Source organism: Humulus lupulus, chromosome 6, assembly GCF_963169125.1.
Source record: "Humulus lupulus chromosome 6, drHumLupu1.1, whole genome shotgun sequence".
Classification (NCBI taxonomy): domain Eukaryota; kingdom Viridiplantae; phylum Streptophyta; class Magnoliopsida; order Rosales; family Cannabaceae; genus Humulus; species Humulus lupulus.
In genome coordinates, this window is record NC_084798.1 from 22,283,548 (window position 1) to 22,303,773 (window position 20,226).

The window sequence follows — 20,226 nt, forward strand, 5'->3', positions numbered from 1 at the left end:
TCCTACAAAATAACAATAAATTAAATTCTAATAAAATATTTTCATTTATAAAATAAATCATATTAATTCCATGAAAATATTAATTAAAACTTAATTTATTTTGACAATTAAAATCAACAAATGTACATTTTTCACCACTAATCAATTAACTAACTCAAAGGTAATTTAATATGAGCACATATGTATTAATGTATGATGCTATTATAAAGTTTGATACAAAATAAAGTGATCAATTATGTTATAAGTATCATAGAGTATTAATATGTTATATAATAAATGTGTAGAAACTATAAGTTATATTTATAATTTGATGAGAGACCAAATTATAAATATCCAAAACTGATATTAATATCAGTTAATATATACGGCTGTGGTCCCTAAGAAAGAGTACGACTCTTATTCTCTCTTTCCCCATCACAGAGAAATACACAGAGAGAAACTGCTTTCTTGGAAGATCACAACCATCCTTCTATCATCACCAACAATGACTTCAGGTTAGTGCTTCCACTCTTGTGTTCATCTTTTTCTTTAATTTAGTAAATGATCTATAGAGTTATGATTTATGATTTCTTATATATGCATTTATAGTGACATGTTTTGGATTATGTATTGGAGATTATTGTTTGTTCATATTATTTGAGTGCATTAGAAATTCTAACAAATTATTCTCACATTTAAAAAATATATAAGGGTGCATCTATATACACTTTTTTTTCTCTTCCCAATCCTTTTTAAATAAACTCCTCACAAATTTGTAAAATTTCTTTTCACATATCTTGTAAAAAAAGATTTAGTACAAAATAGTAAATTAAAACAAATTTACCTCTATAAATATTTATTGTTTACAAAAAATTAAACATTTTTTACACTCTCAATTAAAAAAAAATATATTTTGTAAGAATAAAAAAAAAAGGCAAATCACAATTTTTAATTTTATTTTTTTAACTTAAAATAAGAAAACATAAATATAAATAATTTAAAATTAAAAATAATTATCTTAGAATAAAAATTATCTAAAAAATAACATTATACTTTTATACGTGTAAAAATTATTTATTTTTCAATTAAAAAGTGATAAATCAATTAATATATTTTGGAGTTGCTAAATAATTTATTTTAATTTTTAAATAATTATTGAGGATATTTACATCAATTTACCAAAATTATATATCTGGTAATAATTATAATAAAGAAGAGTGGGGAGATAAAAGTTGGGGTGACAATAGTCTCACCCAGTATATAATATATTACTTATAAATTAATTAATTTATCATTTTTATTTTTGAGAAATAATATTATAATTTTTACATGTATAAAAAATTAATGTTGTTATTTTACAATTGATTTTACTAATTATTTTGGTTTTAATAATATAATTTTATTTATTTATTCTAATTTTGAGATAAAAATATAATTTAAAATTGTTATTAGGATTTTTATTATTGAAATAATTAATTTTTAATTAAGAATGTCAAAAATATTTGTATTTTTTGATGTAATAATTATATATAGAGGTGGATTTATATTTAATTTACTAAAGGAGAAATTTTGTATTAAATCTTTTTAGAAGGTGTGTAATTATGAGGGATTTATTTTGATAGAGTGGGAAAAGAAAATATAGAAGCACTCATAAGAAATTATATTTATTTATAACTATACCTCATATATTTCCTAAACTAGTTTTAAAATGAATATTTTTTTTATATAATGATAGTAGTATAAATCTCATTTATTAAACATTGAAATTTAAAAAAAAAAAACTATTAATTTGAATTTTCTTAATAAAATCAAATAAAAATATAAAAATTTAATACAATCTTAAATATAAATTTATGAAAAATTAATTAAAAAGTACAATAAACTTTGTTTCATAGTATATTCTAATTTACTTTTATAAATTTATTTTAAGCTGGCCCTTTGCGAAGAAGTAATGTAGCATAGTGTTGCTATCTCTTTTTATGTCTTGATCTAATTCCAGTTGAATAATGTGCTGTTTCAGCTCATGTTTAGTACTTAACCAAATAGACCAATGGATTTTGATAAATCATAGTGAAAAGACATTGTCTTATGGCAACAAGTTGTTAAGAACTACTTGGCTCTTATAGATATTAGCTGCATTGACAGTTAAGTAAGTTTGGTTATGTGCTTCAAAGGCAACTGACCTGACTCCCGTGGATTAGACTAGGAGTCTAGGAGCTATTATTATGTTTCCTATATGATAAGTTTCTTTCTACAAGGTAATTGTAGCCAAAAAATCTAGCTTAATCGAAGAAACAACTCATTGGACTCCATTTACACTCATGAGTGATAGTTTCTTACTCATCCTCATACATGTAGTCTTTGATTAAACTAAACTATAAATGGAAGCAAGAATTTTGCAACAATTTGGTTAGTTTGAAGCTAGTCATATAAAATATAAGTGTAAATGAGAATAATTCAGTGTCAAGATCAACAAATTAAAAGTAGGTAAAGTTTTGGAATGGTATTCATCTATCTTAATCTCAGGGACAGCTTTTTTGTTGATCCCCAAGGAAAAATATATACATGTATTGGCATTGTTTGCCTTACAAAATTGTCACAATCATTTCTATTAGAGATTGTAAAATAATGAGTGTGTATGCTAATCACTAGGCATTCAAGCGAGAAATAAGATCGATGAAGGCATCTTCTCTGCATGGAATTGTAAGAGCTCCCATTGGATGATCGAATCCGAATTCTTCTTCAGCTTGACTGAGCAAGTCTTGGAATGATGGCTGGTTCAAATATGATAAAGGGATCACAAATCTCTTCATTCTGTTTTCCCCAACATAAACAGCCAAATACCCTTTTGGAACATCTTTTGAACTTGAAAAAGGTCTCTGGATCAGCTTCTTAGCATGAACTACACTTGGAAATCGAAAACCCATTCTTGTGATTGTCTCTAAAGGAAAGAAGAAAGAAGAGAAGGTGAAGAAATAAAAGAGATCTCAAAGGGTTTGCAAGGAAAGCTGAATACTTGAGAATGTGAAAATGTGATGTGTTAGTGAACCCAATCTTGTGTGTATATATACACTTTCAAGACCCTTAGAAGACCCTTGATGGGATATATCTAGATGGGGTCTATTGAACGGACTAGTCCTTAAGAAATCACATGTGCTATTGCCATCCTACTCATCAATGCTTATGTTTTATGTTCACATAGTTGTGTGGCCAAAAGCCTTCATATCCAGCTTGTTGAAAAGAAAATAGAACAGCACCAGGCCCAACAGTCATTTTCTGATTTGGCCAAATCAAATATTATTTTTAAAAATTAAATAAAAAGAAGAGTACAGATGTAACTTGCAGGATGTACAAGTTTCACTAGAATCACAGAACATGCAGAGGTACATTTTTGTTCATTATTTCTGTTGTTATGATTGAACTCTCTATCTAATGCATAGATATTTCAACCAATTCTGAACACAAATTGTGTAATAAAATGTCCAAGACATGTCCCCTACTGCAAGGGGCCACATATTTCGATTCAAAATATGCAACGTAACGTTTGATTTCTAATCTTCATGATATAATTCTCCACTGACTGCTGGTTTCTGCATTAAAAAACTTGTCATTATCAACTCTGCTGTCATTGCCCAATAACCTGATGATGACAAAGAAGATTACTATTTGTATTATATTTATAGCCTTTCTCTTCTTTGCAGGGTACTGTCTAGAAGATACAAATTGAGTTATATAGTGCAACTTTTTCTTCAACAGAAAACATAAGAAATAAAAAGATGGCCACATAAGTTTCAACCTTGTTTTCTAATGAAAAAAAGTCTTTCTGCAGTAATTAAATTTTATTTAAATTACAAGTGGGGTTCTTGGGTTTGCATTTTAGGATTTTAACCAGGTCGTGCTATAATTGAAATTAAATAGTTTTGTTTCAGCAAAACTATATTTATTTCTTCTCAGTTCTTCTTTTCTTTTTAAACAGGTCTCTTTCAATGTTTTGATTATTCTTATCTATATGAATTTTCTCTTGTTCTTTTTTCAGTGCCTAGAAGTTACGAGTCTTTTTCTTATCAAGTAGTGATAACAACACAACATAAATAAAACCGTGGAGTCCCAACATGTTTTTCTCAAACAAATAATGGCCATATAAATCACAATTGAAGCCAAACTCACGAGACATTTCATATGCTTTTGTCTCTGAAAGAACCCCACACAACAAGTTACTACTCATAACAAGAGTCCATTAATCTATATATAGGGTACACAACCACACAGCCAAATCATCAAGTCATCACTTTCTCTGAAACAAAATATTGTTGTGAACTCAAAACTTCCTCTCTCAATAAAATACATAGGAAGATCAGCATGGCATTTGGATTGCATGGTTTTGTTAAGGGTAAGAAGGGTCTCCAAAGATCACTTTCAGGCATCAAAGAAGCTGCTTTGAGCTCCAAAACCATTCCAAAAGGCTACTTTGCAGTGTATGTTGGAGAGGAGCAAAAGAAGCGTTATGTAGTACCTCTTTCCTACCTAAACGAGCCTGCATTTCAAGAATTGCTAAACATGGCTGAAGAAGAATTCGGATATGATCATCCGATGGGCGGACTCACAATTCCCTGCAGAGATGATATCTTCATTGATCTCACTTCCCAGTTGAATTGATTGTAAATCATAGAACTAATATAGTTTAGCATAAACAATTTTGTAGATCCTATACTTTGACCCTATAAAGGATACTTTTTTACTATACTTGCCAACTTTGTATATCGCAATTGCTCATTTGAGTCTACTTGTTCTCCTTTCATTAAAAATTAAACTGGGATCTTTGGAAAGATTTATGTCTATCTCATACTTACTTCATTCTGTTTTGCTTACTGCCATTTTCTATCAAATAATATCTATTTGTTGCGAGTATTATAATACAAAACATTCATCCTTGAGAAGACTAACAGAATATTATAAAACAAATCAAGTAACTATACTTATAATTGTTTATATTGAAGAAGTGAACAAGTGTTACTAGTTTTCCTGATACAGAGTTCTGCAACATTTAAATGTTATTTTTCCTTTGTTGATCATAGAGCCCTTTCAGAACCCTGATACGCCTTTCAAATATATTGAAGAGTGAACAAGGTGTCTTAGTGATAGAATATATAATAAACTTTATTTATTTTATTTTTTTTAATCAAAAGAAGAATATATTGCACCAAACAAATTACACCAGCAAGTTCAAAGACCAAGCCACAATCACAACAGCTTATAACATCCTTACAAACTCAGTAAGATAACTATTCCTGTTCAGAATAGCTTGACTCAGCCGACCATGTAATCTAGCTTTAAGACACCTCTTGATCATACTAACTAAGCAATGAGGAGTGTAGGAGTAATGAGAAAAAAAGCATAAATTTCTATTACACCAGATATTATAAACCGCTGCTGCCAAAGAAGCTACAGATATGCGATGCATCATATTTTTAGGCTTCCCTTCTAACCACTTCTTCCAATTATCAAATTGATTCGGCCAAATACCAGGACCTAACCAATTCTTAAGCAGCTCCCAAACCTGTTGAGAAAACACAGTCAAAGAATAAGTGCTTATGAGATTCCTCAACACTCTCACAAACCGGACAAAGCTGAGAGCTAATATCAATTTGGCACCGAGCCAAGTTATCTCTAGTCAGTAAATGGCCAAGAACTGATTGCCAAAGTATAAAACGATGCTTGGGGACAGATAGACTACACCACACTGCCTTAGCAAAACCAACCGGGTCCCTCTGAAGCATGCTACTAAACAGAACCTTCAAATTCAGTTTACCATGCACAGCCGAAACTCCCAATTCCATTTCATAAAAAGTCTCTCTCAAGTAGCATAACTTACGCCAATACCAACTAACATTTGGTTTCAGCTGATAAGACCAGAAAGACTGACCTTTTAGATAGACCTCATCAATCCATTTCACCCATAATACATCTTGCTTAGAAGACAAAGCCCAAATATATTTAGCCAAAAGAACTTTATTCCAATTAGAACCCTCCTTAAAACCCAGACCACCCAACACTTTAGGAAGGCAAACCTGAGGCCAAGAGGAACAATGGAACTTGCTGCGATTGTTTTTGGCTCCCCGTAGGAAGTTACGACACAACCTGTAAATTTCTTGAATGACACTATAGGGAAGCATAAAAATAATCATCCAATAATTGCGAATGCCTAGCAAAGCAGAAAAAATCAGCTGAGTTCTCCCCGCAAAAGATAAGTGTCTACTCGCCCAAACATGGAGCATAGCCTGAATTTTCTTGATTATCTCACCACAATCAGCAACCAACCATCTCGTGGGCCTCAGAGAAACCCCCAGATACTTCAAAGGAAAACTCCCCTCTCCAAGAGCAACAAACCTAAGAATAATATTCTTGACCTCAGCTGCCACACCCCCAAAGAATATTTGGGATTTACTCAGATTAGCTGCTAGACCAGAACAATGGCAAAACTTCGAAAAACCTTCAAATAAAATCTGAACTGATCTAATATTCCCCTTACAAAACAGAATCAAATCATCCGCAAAACACAAATTAACAAGCTGCAAATGCTTACACATGGGATGAAATCTAAACTCTCTGTGATGAGAAGCTTGCTTTAGAAGTCTAGTGAGATACTCCATGACCAGCACAAAAAGCAGAGGAGAGATAGGGTCTCCTTGTCTTAATCCTTTCCTCCCTTCAAAACTTCCTTGTAATCTCCCATTTAACATAAGAGTATAAGAACTACCCGTCAAGCAAGTCATTATCCATTGAATAAGCCTTCTAGGAAAACAAAAAGCTGTCAAGATATCCTCCATAAATTCCCAATCAATAGAATCATACGCCTTACTGAGATCAATTTTTATCACACATCGGTGAGAGATATTCTTCCTAGTATAGCCATGGAGAATATCTTGAAGAATTAAAATATTATGAGCAAGCTGTCTATTCTTTATAAAGGCTCCTTGATTTTGATGAATAATCACAGGGAGCATCGTAGCCAACCAGAAACAAATCATCTTAGAAATACATTTATAAAGTGTGTTACAGCAGGCTATAGGTCTATAATCAGTGGCCGTAGTGGGAGAATCAACCTTAGGAATAAGAGATAAGATTGTCCCATTCAACTCAGAAGGAATCACGCCACGCTCAAAGAACATCAAAATCGCCTCAGAGATTTCTTCCCCTATATCTTTCTAGAGGGCTTTATAAAATCCTGAGCCAAAACCATCTGGGCCAGGACTCTTGATTGAGGGGATACTAAATACAGCTCTCTTAACATCCTTCTTAGTAAAAGGTTGAATCAATTCAAGTTGTTGCTCCAAAGACAAGACAGACCCTTGCTTGAAACAATTCAGATCAACCCATGTAACGACCCAACTATTCTAGACCTTGGACCATTAATAACTACTATACTAATCTTAAGAAAACGTACATATGAAATAACCATAACTTTATTTAAAAACTGTAAAGTAAAGGTTAAATACATAAAAATTCATTTAGGATATGGGATCCCATTGTTTTGAAAATAAAGCAAAACATAACTTAAATGAATTGGTTACAAAATTAAGTGCGGAAAAAAAAAATACATAAAATCATAACTAAAAGACTTAAAAACTTCATCCTCGAATTGAACGCGCAATCCACCGATTCCATCCTGCCTCAATACACATCCCCAAGCTGCCAGGAATCTTTCCGCTGCCATAACTATTTTCTTTCTTGCACATATAAACATAAAGGAATGAGCCTAATGCCCAGCAAGGAAAATCTAACACATAATTCATATACATAAAATTCATAACGTAGCATATAATAAAACATATCATAAACATATGTCACACATACTATAATGGCCATTATTACTTGGGGTCTCATAACTAAACAAGTAATATGCCCATTAGATTGGTGGGGCTTGCTAGCTAAGCAAGTCATATGCCCATAAATTTATTGGGGCTTGTTAGTGTACAGGTCATATGCCCAAGTCTACAAACATACATAACACACAAATCATAAGTTAACATAACACATAAATCATAAGATAACATATGGCATAACACATAATATCCTATCCTATTTTCCTTACCAATATACCGGGATGATGAGAACAAAGTCGGGATTTTGGAACACTCCTAAAAACCATAATATAGAGGTGAGTATTCTAAAAGAAATCGATGAATGAACTAAAAACCACCGAGAATATTCTTACCGACAAGAAACCACAAGTTCGAAGAACTTAGATGCCTAACCAAGAATAGAGAAGACTGAGTTAGGACTATAAAACTAATGAAACAATACTGAAAGGAGCTAAGAATAGGAATACCTTTGAAATTGCTATGATCGAACTACACCTCGAAACCGAAATACACACTATGAACCTTACTTCCCAAGTGTTTATTAAGCTTATAACCCCAACCCAAGTGTTTATCATTCTATAGTCTCACTAGCACTTGGAAGGCTCTGATCAATGCTTGAAGAATGAATGAAAAGGCTTGGTGCTAGGTCTTATTTATAGAGTTCTAGGAATAAAAATCTTCTTTTTGGCTTTGAATAAAAATAATAAATTTAATTGAAAATATTTGAATATCCTTCAGCCAAAGGCTTAGGAATTGGTCAAATTGTTCAGAGAGATTTAAGGATTCAAAGCTTGATTTTTAAAACAAAAATAATAAAAACAAATAGAATCCTAACTTCTAACTCCCTAAATCTCGTAACTCTAAACTCACCTACAGTAAAATCAACATATCTAGAGCTGTAGGACTCCGATTTAAACAATCTTTATACCGTTAGAAAGCTAATTCAATTATCTACAACTTTTTTTAGAAATACTATTTTCGAAATTCATAACATAACTGGGTCAAAAATAGGTTGGAAGTTATAGTACCCTAAAGTTACGAAAAAACTATTTAATTATCTAAATCTCAAATAAATAAAATTGTGATAAATGTCATGCTCCTAACAGATTCTGGTGAAGACTAAGTCTTATATTTCCCTTATTTTATCATTAAAATAATAATTTCTTAATAATCATACATATGACAAATGACATAATCCTATTGGCTCTATCTAAACCTTAGGAATAACCATGCTCATGACAAGTGTCATATTCTTATTAGCTCTATCTAAACCTTAGGTGATAATAATTATCATATTAATAACCAGCAATATTAATCAAACCTTATGTTATAATTAATATTCTTAAACTATAGGTTACACTTATAAAATCCATAATTATTGCTAGGAGTTTCCAACTAAGTCCCGGCTTGAACCAAAATCCACAGTCATAAAAAAACTACTACTATTACTATTATACTACTATCTAACTAGCTAAGTAAAGTTCTTGGACTTTACAACCCAACCAGTTGTTGCACTATTCTTACCCAGAAATCCTTTAAAATGGTTGTAAAAATGAGCAATAACCTCTGTATAAGTCTCAACAATCTGACCCTCTTCATTCATAAAACTAGTGATACGGTTTCTCATTCTCCTCTGTTTAAGACTAGCATGAAAGTAAGCTGTGTTCTCATCACCAAATCTAAGCCAATTAATTTTGCTTTTTTGCCTCAGGAAACTCTCATACAATTTGCACATTCTAGCATACTCAATAGCGGCCTCTATCTCATCCTGCTGCAACATACTTTATTATATTAGATTGCATTGTATTGTATTATTTTTATATGATACCATATTTGGTTTTAGTATTCATTAAGATGTGGTATTTACAAAATAAAATAATATTAACAATTATAATTTCAAATAATATCACATTTCAAAATGACTAGAGAGAAAGTGAGGAGATGAAATAATATGAGCTAAAATAAAGAGAGAAAAATAAAATTGTATGATAAAATGTGATAAATAAAATTATATATGTGTTCAGGGGTTCTAGTTGAACATTTAATAATAATATAAACAATATAATAAACTATCAATGATATGTGCTCAGGACGAATAAATAAATAATTAAACAACACACATTTACGTGGTTCGGCAATATATGTATGATTATTGCCTACATCCATGGTAGCAAGAATTGTCTTCTTATTATTGATAGAAGATTACAACAAAGGAAGCATAGCCCATCATCTTTATCGCTTAAAGAGCTTAGAGAGATTTGTGGTATAAATTGCTTTTTGTATCTTAGGAAGTTTATTTTGCTGAATATAGCTAGCTTGTAGTAATTTTGTAGCAAGCTGGATTATGCAAGGTTAGAAACATATATGAATTTGTAGCAAGCTAGGTTATGCAAGGTTGGAAAATGTCTATACATATATACATTTTGGTAGCTAGATTATGCAAGATTGGAAATATATTGGTAATAGAGTTTGTAGTCAGGCTTGTGCAAGGTTGGAAATATATCTATATGGGTTAGGGTGAGAAGGTGTGATATAGGTTATGATGATCAACCTAGTTTGTTTGATAAATGTTGGCTTAGGCTAAGAAGAGCTAGTTTATGGAGAGGCATGCTAATGATAAGTGTGGATCTTATCTTCCTTCCTTTATGTCCTTCGTTGCTTCTGTTGGCCGTCCTTTTATAGGCCAGGGCTGCTTGCTAGAGAAGCTAAAATGTAACTTGCAAGAAAATGCTAGAATGCAACACATAGCTTGCAAGAGAAGGTTAACATGTCGCACGTGTTCTCTGCCAAAGCTTGTTTGTTTTTGTAAGCTTCCTTCATGGCATTCTTGTAATGAAAGCTATGTATCATGGGCATTCTCATTATTGCACAATTTCCTTTTTAACCCTATCTATTATTTTATGCTTCAACATTAGCCCTCTTGCATGTGTGAAAATACTCGTAGCATTTTTACACATGCAAAGACTCTTCTTGATAGCTCATGTTTGCCGAGTGTCTCACAACGTTATACCTTGCTAGATGTCCCTAAAAAAAATTATCTATAAATAGGACATTGTATTAGTCTTGAATCACATCTTTCAAGCATTTCCCAATTCTCGTTGTGGTCATGTCCTCGAGAAGTAGTCCTTCTCAAATTTCAAACCTTGAATTCACTCATGACTTGAAGGATCTTCCTTCTAATGCCTTATCTTACATCAATGACTTGCGTAGGCGTGTCCATTCCTTAGAACGTTCTCTAGCAAACACTAATGATGCTACTCGTGTTAGGGAGTCTGAATGCCGTAACCATTGTCGACGGCTTGATGATTTCAATGATCGCTTTGAATAAATGTCCTTTCGAATGGTTTCTCTGAAAACCGAGCTTCTCCAAGCTTATGCTACACTTTCTAGGGAAGATTTTGAACTGAGATGTATCCACGTAGAATATGATAGGGAGATAGAGCTTCTTCGCTCTCAATTTGATAAGGACGTAGAATTTTTGAAGAATGAGGTTCAAGTATGGTTCCGTCATTACCTTGATGTGAAGCATCCTGTCTCACTCGTGACTCCTAGCCCTTCTCAGTATTCTCCTATTAACATGTTTGAAGTACCCATGTTAGGATTAGATTTTGCTTCGTCTTCTTAGGGTGTTGGTCCTCCTCGCCCTTGAAGTTTTTGTTCTGCTTGGAGGCACACATGGCTACGTAGCTTATAACCCTTGCATGAGTACTATGTTTATGATAAGCTTCTGACAAACTTTTAGCAGGCTCTTTTGTAATGAGCATATGCTCTTTTTATATTTATGAATAAAATAATAATGTGTGCCTCTTTAGATTTTGTTTATTTATTTATATATATATTTAACAAAAGACAAACTAGTACTTCAAGCATGCTCCACCTATTTTCTTAGGCTGTTCACCTCTATTATAGATTTGTAATCATAACTTAGCAACCATGCACACTTTTTCCATGCTTTAAATATCTACATATAGTAGCACGCTCATAACAGTATCCTTGTATTATTTTTTTGTTCGTTCCCACAATAGTGCTCTCCAAATTATTTCCCTTTTTCCTCTTTTTTTTTTTGTTATGTCTTCTTCTTCTCCTCCAGAGAAAAATCAACCAACTAATGGGGTCACTATTCTCATTCCTCCAAAGAAAAGACGTACATACCATGACCCTAATATGAAATCTCAATATGAGATGCTAGCTGAACTTTTGACTACCAAGAAAGAGCTGGCTATTTTTAAAGGCCACGTGGAGTACTTGTGTTCCTTGGTTACCATCTATCAGAATGATGCTGCTAACTGACGCAACAAGTTTGTAGATGTAGAGAAGTGGAGAAGTACTCGTTGAAGACCTTCAAGATATTCTCTCCAAGCATGTTAGAGAGAGTTGCAGAACCTAGCTTTTTCTTAGCTTTGTTTGTTTTCCTATTTCCCTTTGTTTTTTTTTTAAGATCGATCCAACCCACTCCTACTTAGTACCATATTTTGAAGTAGACTGGGTCTATTTGGCTTTAAAGAAGGGAATTTGTGTTTTGGCAAAAGGAATGGTGTTTAGCTAATTGTAACAAGGACTATAGTTCCTTTTTTTTTTCTTCAAATAATATAACTATGTTGTTATGATTTTTATTCCCTAATTTTTCCAATTAACAATAATTTAAAATACTATGATAATCGATACTTCAATATGCTTAGACAAGCATACAACCAAAACATTTGGCTGACTGTGTTGTTTTTTTTATGCATATATAAGCAGCGTACTTCTTATTTAGGAATGTATTTAGTAGGTCGCCTTTTATTTATTTTTTTTAAGAAATATATATATATACATATATATATATAATATGTAAGCAAGGTGCCCTTTTTTTATATATACATAGGTTGAATGAGTACATACATGTATGTGAGCATGCTATATGTATATATAGCTTGCAACTCTTTTTTTTTCAAATATATTTTAACGTACGTGTATATATATATATATTTATTAGTATACACATGTATACGTATAGGTACATGGACCATATATGTATATATATATGAATCATTTTCAAAATATGAGTATTTGAATACTTTTTAAATTTAAACATATGATATATAATTATCTTCAAAATGTGATTATTTGAATATTTTTTTTAAAATTCAAATATATGATACTAAAATAGAGGTATGTTCAAAACACCAGTATTTGAATATTTTTTTTAAATTCAAATATGTGATACTAACATAGAAATATCTTCAAACTATGCAAGCTATATATAAATAATATATATGTATATATACTGAAAGAAGGCTGACTTTTTAAAAAAAAAAACGTAATATATATATATATTGTTTATGTACCATTAACTGCATCTAGAGCAAGACTTCTATGTACCAGAGCCAACTAACTAAAGCATGATATAATAGAAGTTAAATATTAAGATAAGATCAAATTAATTAACACGTGAACACGTGTACAGTTGGAGAACATTAATTAACTGAACAAGTTAATATTTGTATCTGATACCATTAATATTTAGAAATAAGTTAGGTAAGAAAAAAAAATCTATTCATAAGTAACTATATATATACACGTATATATGCATACACATATATATATTTATTTAACATTTTAATTTTCAAAAAGAAGTTACATAACTAACAAAAAAAAATCTATATATAAGTAGACTATATATATACACACACACGTATATATGCTAAAAAAATAATCACTTTTACTTTATATATATATTTAACATTTTAATTTTCAAAAACAAGTTAAGTAACTAAAAAAAATCTATATATAAGTACACTATACATATATACATGTATATATGGTGAATTCTTTTTGAAACATATTTATAATATATATATAATTTTATATGGTTGTGCATATTTAAAAAAAAATTAAAATGTAATTTTTTTTAATATCTACATAAGTTGTATATTTATTTACAAGCTAAAAAAATCACATTTTCTTGTTCCTAAAGAAATTCTAGCCTTCCTATTATAAATTTACTATCTTAGTCCCTTTTTCGATAAAAACATCATGCTTCTTGTTCTTACTTTTCTCTCATAGGCCACTCTCTATTCCCTTTTAAAAAAAACAAAACTCAGGTACCATTTACTCTCAAGTGCATATGCGTGGAAACTTTTGTAAAGTTGTTTTTTTTAATCGTCTATACACTTAATATTATATTAGGTGCACACAAATTTATTTTATGCAACATATGTGATAGGTATATAGGTTCTTCAATGATAATGTTTTATATATATATATAGTCAGATGTGTAATAACATGATATATATATTTAACGAAAAATAATCAATACCTAAATGATGCGATTTTTCATAGTTAGAATGATGAGTATGGACAAATCTAACTTATATATAGATGCCCATATGTAAGTATTGTATGTCATGTATCTATAATGTATATGTGTTATGCAAGATTTAAATATTGCTTCTACATATTATTATTACCTGGGTATGTATCCAAGCTTGAAAATGTCTTGTGTTCTCCATTATTATTTTTTTGTGGGACAATTTGTGGATTGTTTCAACTTGTGTAATTTATGCACGTCGCTCTTTTGATATTTTCATCCTGTTGCTAAGAGTTTCTCTATTTGTCTTCTCTTGTGTGTGTGTTTGTCAGCTTCATGGGTTGTAAAAGGAAAGTTTCCTCTTGTCATAATAGCCAGGAAAATGTGTTATTTTCAGAATCCTCATGCGAATCTCTTCGGAATAAAACGTTTCCTCATATCCGCGAAGGAGATGGAGTTTACCTTTATCCAGATTCAGCAAATGATCGCATAATGCCTAATAATGATACTCCATTACATTGTCGTTTCTTGGGGGATGAATTAGACGTTGAATATCGAGCCTGTCCAGAGTTATTTGTTAAGTGGAAGGAGTGGAATGCTTCTATTTCCACAAGCTTTTATGCCGTTTTGAAATCAGTTAAGATTTTATCTTCCATGTGGTTATCTTCTGGCCTCGAAGTGTAGTGCGATATTCCTAGCTTAAATCAATTGGTATCGCGCTGGTGCCCCACGACCCATACTTTTTTAACGAACTGGGGGGAGTTTTCTATAACGTTGGAGGACGTTTACGCACTTCTTTTCTTGCCCATCTGTGGTACTGCTTCTATCATTGCCCCATTATCAGATGAAGAGAAATCTCTGATGTCGTCCTTGAAGGCGTCTGTTGAATCTCTAAAAAAGAATAAGAAGCAGCTTGACCTTCCTAATTGGATAAGACACTTTCATAAAGAAGATGGTAGGGATCTTGTAGAGTTGGCAGCAAGCATCGCTTTGTGGCTAAATACGTATGTTTTTCATCCAAAAAATCCTAGGACAGTTCAAAGTGATGTATTCCCTTTAGCTTGTAAACTTGCATGTGGGCAACATTATACCATAAGGTGCTCTCTACCTGGGAACATTATACCATAACTTAGACTCCCTAGTTCTTGAAGTAAATTCAAAGGGTACAAATATGGCCAGTACAGTCGATGCATGCTTTCTTCAAATGTTTATTTGGGAGCGTTTCGCAAAGCTTTCCCCACCGTGTAAGTGTTTGAATAGTGATAACCCTCGTCCTTGGTCATGGGCTCGTTCTCGCCCGAAGAAGTCAGTAAAATTGTGTGACATTATTGACAATGTTTCAGAATTTACCTTTCGTCCGTACCTTACCAACACATATATTTATTTCACTTTGGACTTGTACCCTGGGGGCGTAGCATCATTGATGGAAGATGTTTGTTTATCTTTAGATATTTCCCCCGGAGGTATAGGCTTCTGGTTTGCTATATGTCTACCTCGTCACATATTATATTTCCTCGATAATGCTAAATCAGCATCTTGGTCATTTACTGTATATCGTCCTGGTCATGTGGCTAAACAATTTGGTTTTGACCAACATGTTCCTCATCATTGAAAGGTGGGGGACTTAGAAAAATTTAATAATTCATGCTTGTTAAACTACCTTCAGTCTTCGAAACGCTCTCGTACTTTATTCTGCCTTCCTTGTAAAATGAGGCATGGTGGGGTATCTTCAAAATTTGTTGACTTATGGCTGAATGAACTCGAGAATCGCTCGTTGGAACATGTCTTAGTTCACGTTAATGTCCATACCCAATATGTAGGGCTTACTGCTGGCTGGAATACTATTCTATCGTCCATGGACCCTCAAGAAGTAGTGCCTTCAGCATCCATTGATCTTGGTATATTGGTTGAATAATGCAACATTATTGATTTTAATCACTGTTTCGTGCATTGGCTTACGTGCTCATAATATTTAAGGTCGTGACAACCTGGGGGAGGCAATTGGTGAAGATGAGATTAATCGGTCCAATATTGTTTTCCCTTGTGACGTTAGGCCTTCTGAAGTTCAAGGAGCTACTAAATCTCACTTCCTTTATACATTAGTGGTGATACTGATAACATCACGACCCAGGTGCGTGCTCTTGATCTATCAGTTCTTGAGTCATGACATATATATATATTTATTTGCTCTCCATTTTCTTGCAGGCTATAGCCTGCATTACTTCAACCCTTCATTGTAGTTCCAGAGAGGACATCAACGTAGTTGGGACTGTTATGGCGCCTGGTATGTCGACTTTTCCTTCTTGCAAATGAGAAAAGTATTCACGTTATCCCTTTGAAGTTTGCTAACAATTTACCACTTTTTTTTTCTTTCAGCTTCTTTTCATACTTCATCGATGGTACGAATCTTTTTATACCCATGCTACATATATTTATATACAAAATGCATATAAATTTCCTACTTTGTTCTCTTTCGCAGTTGACGAAGTTTCTGGATTTCACTAGAGCTTTTGATCCTTTATCTCTACTCTAGAACATCACTTCAAGTAACATAGCGCCAAGGACTGATGCTGGCTAAAATATTCAAGAGACGCGTTCATCAGTTTCTTTCACTAACCTCCTCACTATAGACCTTATTGAAGAAGAATCGAGGCGAAATCTTATTTTAACAGAATAGATGGACACAGATGCGCTTCTCTTACACCATCTTGAACCTCAAGCATCACAATTTTATTCACTTTATTGAGCTTTGGACAAAGATTTCCCGCATCATTTCAAAGACATTTCTTCCTTTAAGAAATTGCACTTTATTTCCTTAGCCTTGATCACACTGCCGTTACTTCAAATGAAACATGAAATTTCTGAAGACTATTGTTTTCGAATGTTAGAGCAATGGGAGGTAGCGTGCTTATCTCTTCCTTCTAAACCTCTTATATTGAAGAAGCTAGTGGAGTCCTACAGTGAGGTTGTCCATTCTTCCATCGACCGTCGCCATATATTTGAGGAACTTGCTAGCGCGCAAGAAGCACGCGATGCCAAAATCAAGAAGATTGAGCAGTTGTCTAACGAGGTAGAAGAACTAGATGGCAAAGTAGCAATTTTATCGCAACAATACCAAGAACATGGATCTTCTTTGAGCATTTGGTCATATGCTGCTTGATATCATGCTAGTTTTTTTTTTATATACGTATACTCTTATTTGTTAATTTATTCATTTTAAGCACACTAATTATTTCTAGCTCTTTATATATACCTATTTTTAATGTCATTGATAGTTTTTGTGTTTTATGTTTGTATGCATACATATGTGCTAACAACCTTTGTATTTTGTAATATAAAAAAAATAAAATTATTCTTTTGCATATATTTATGCATACATACATCTATATATATATATATATAGATGTTTAGACTTTACTTGTCTTGTATGTATACTTTTTACAAGTATACATGTTTGGCAATTTATAACCACCTCATGTTTGGATACTTGGTAAAGCGACAATCTTGTTTCACATGTTCGTGAAATATAAAAAAAAATAAATAAATAAAGTTGTATGAATCACACATTTTATTGCTTGTAGTTAAGATCTTGTATCATAATAAGAAAAGTATTTTTTCACTTACTTGATATTTGTAGGAGGAAGTGTCGATCCACTGTTAGGATTTAGGAGAATGCAGTAGCCACTATCTTTAATTTCTTCAATAACATAGGGCCCTTCCCAATTTGGCACAAATTTTGTTGTGTGCATACCTCTCATCACATGATCTGTAGCTTTTAGGACTAGTTCCCCCTTTTGAAATATCCTTGGACGTACTAGTTTATCATAGGTTCGAGCCATACGTCGTTGATATTGTAGTAGGTTATCTTTGGCTTTTTCCCTTCGTTCATCCACCAATTCCAATTCTTCTAGCCTTGCTTGATGCACATCCATTCTTGCTGCCATGGCCAACTTGGCTAAAGGTACAGCTATCTCTGCAGGTAGTACTGCTTCTGACCCATATACCAAGGAGAATGGTGTAAATCCTGTCGATCCCCGTTTTGAATTGCGATAAGTCCATAGAGCTAGAGGGACAAATTCATGCCAGATTGTGGGACTATCATGTACCATACGACTTAAAACTTGTAATAGTAACTTGTTAAAAGCTTCAGCAATACCATTCCCTTGTGGGTAGTACCTAGTTGACTTTCCATGAGAAATTTGATAATCTTCTAATAACTTCTTCGTTGCTTTTCCTGTAAAAGGTGAAGCATTATCTGACAAAATTCTTTTTGGTATTCCAAATCGACAAATAATGTATTCTAGAATAAAGTTGCCACAGTTTTTGTAGAGGCCTTTTTCAATGGGATTGCTTCCGCCCATTTTGTGAAACATTCTGTTGCTGCTAAGATCCAAATTCTTCCTTGAGAAGGTGGTGAAATCAGACCTATGAGATCCATGGCCCAAGTGTGGAATGGCCAAGGAGTAGTCACAGATTGTAGAGAGATTGCTGGAGCATGTATTTTGTTCCCGAAAATTTGACATTTATGGCATTCTCTTGCAAACTTCATGGCATCCATCTCCATGGTTGGCCAATAGTACCCTATACGAACCACTTCTTCATACAACTTTTGTCCTCCTTGATGTTCATGACAATCCCCATGGTGGATTTCTTTCATAACTTCCTCTGCTTCTTCATTGCTAATGCAACGCAATAACTTCCCATTGAATCCTTTACGATAAAGGTCACTATTGTCTTTTAAACAATATTTGCTTATACGTCTTAGTAACTCTTCCTTTTCTTTCTTATCACATGGAGTCACTTTATCTCGAAAATACTCTTGGTACGGCCTCCTCCAGTCATCAATTTCAGTGATGAAGATCACCTCAGTGCTATTAAATATGAGTTGGCAGTTCGGGCAATTTTTTTGCAAACTTGCAGCATCTTCCTCCATATTTTCCCAGTAGTACCCCGCTCTTTGCAACCTTCATGATAATTTAGGGCCTTCTATCCCACAAGTAATGTCATGAATTTTCTCCATTTGTGCAATAGCTTCTTCTTGCCTTAGACATCTTGCCAATACTCCGTCTAAGGATCGGTGATAAAGTGCATTTTTAATCATAACAAAATGCCGTCTTTCTTTGAAGCTGGTCATTTTTGGTTTGGTAAGTTTATTTACTATTTGTTGCTGCCATTCCTCGAGTTCGAATCCTCTTTTGTATCCCAAAATAACTAAACACTTTTGATTGATTATTTTGCATACCAAATTTTTAGTTTCAGATACCTCAACCTTAGAAGCCATGGTAGCTAAAGCATCTGCATACCTATTTTGTGTTCGAGGCATGTGTGCAAACTGGCGTTCCTGAAAATTCTTTGCTAACTCTTGGACCATTGCTCGATATATCACCAGTGATGGTTCTTTCATAGAAAATTCTCCTTTGACTTGCTGAATGACGAGCTTAGAGTCTCCCTTAATTACAACTTTTTTTACTTCCATGTTTAGTGCAGCCGTCATACCCAAAATAAGTGCCTCATATTCAGCCTCATTATTAGTACAATCAAAAGACAACTTGTATGCCTGAGTATGATTCTTACCTACTGGGTTGGTCAATATTATTCCTTCACCTCCCCCATTGGAGGTTGATGACCCATCAAATGTTATTATCCATTTCTTTTGTATTTCGTCATCACAAACCATAGCTTCAGGTAACCCTCCTGGGATCTCTTTTGGGGTCCAATCTTCGTCATTATTGGATGAATATGTTAGTAAATCAGACAAGGCTTGACTTTTTGTGCTCTTGGATACATGACACTGATATCGAACTCGCTGAGCATTAGTATCTAGCGAGCTATTCTACTAGAAGGTATGGGTTTATTTAGCATGAACTTTATGGGGTCTGCTTTAGTCATTATCATTACTTTATGTGCTATCAGGTAGTGTCGCAATCGTTGAGCTGTGTACACCAAGGCCAGACACTATTTTTCAACATACTGATAATTTATCTCGGCCCCTTTCATTCACCTGCTGAGGTAATACACAGGTTTCTCTTTCCCATCAACCTCTTGTGCTAATAGCGTCCTAATAGATGTTTCGGTAACAACCAAATATAATAGTAG

At 33.0% G+C, this 20,226-nt stretch overlaps 4 protein-coding genes across 4 annotated transcripts; 1 reads left to right on the forward strand and 3 right to left on the reverse strand.

The window, feature by feature from the left end:
- Positions 1-2,463: 2,463 nt before the first annotated feature.
- LOC133781872 (auxin-induced protein 15A-like) lies at positions 2,464-3,019 on the reverse strand. The gene has a single exon (XM_062220980.1). The coding sequence runs from the start codon at positions 2,904-2,906 to the stop codon at positions 2,628-2,630; it is 279 nt and encodes a 92-aa protein (XP_062076964.1). The 5' UTR covers positions 2,907-3,019; the 3' UTR covers positions 2,464-2,627.
- A 1,236-nt stretch (positions 3,020-4,255) lies between these two features.
- Positions 4,256-4,720, forward strand: LOC133781870 (auxin-responsive protein SAUR21-like). Its single transcript, XM_062220978.1, has one exon. The coding sequence runs from the start codon at positions 4,339-4,341 to the stop codon at positions 4,633-4,635; it is 297 nt and encodes a 98-aa protein (XP_062076962.1). The 5' UTR covers positions 4,256-4,338; the 3' UTR covers positions 4,636-4,720.
- Positions 4,721-5,519: 799 nt separating this feature from the next.
- Positions 5,520-6,983, reverse strand: LOC133784824 (uncharacterized). The gene has a single exon (XM_062224096.1). It carries the CDS (start codon positions 6,981-6,983, stop codon positions 5,520-5,522), a length of 1,464 nt encoding a protein of 487 aa, XP_062080080.1.
- Positions 6,984-17,750: 10,767 nt separating this feature from the next.
- Positions 17,751-19,063, reverse strand: LOC133784825 (uncharacterized). Its single transcript, XM_062224097.1, has 2 exons — positions 18,675-19,063; positions 17,751-18,555 (listed from the first exon to the last, which is right to left on the reverse strand). The coding sequence occupies exons 1-2, from the start codon at positions 19,061-19,063 to the stop codon at positions 17,751-17,753; spliced, it is 1,194 nt and encodes a 397-aa protein (XP_062080081.1).
- Positions 19,064-20,226: the final 1,163 nt, after the last annotated feature.

Bases quoted from the DNA above. Each gene is read 5' to 3' on its own strand.
- LOC133784825 (XM_062224097.1), bottom strand. From the start codon at position 19,063: ATGGAGGAAGATGCTGCAAGTTTGCAAAAAAATTGCCCGAACTGCCAA. The intron at 18,556-18,674 runs GTTTGCAAGAGA...TGGATCTCATAG, and splicing joins ATGGAGATGGATGCCATGAA to GTCTGATTTCACCACCTTCT.
- LOC133781870 (XM_062220978.1), top strand. From the start codon at position 4,339: ATGGCATTTGGATTGCATGGTTTTGTTAAGGGTAAGAAGGGTCTCCAA.
- LOC133784824 (XM_062224096.1), bottom strand. From the start codon at position 6,983: ATGCTCCCTGTGATTATTCATCAAAATCAAGGAGCCTTTATAAAGAAT.
- LOC133781872 (XM_062220980.1), bottom strand. From the start codon at position 2,906: ATGGGTTTTCGATTTCCAAGTGTAGTTCATGCTAAGAAGCTGATCCAG.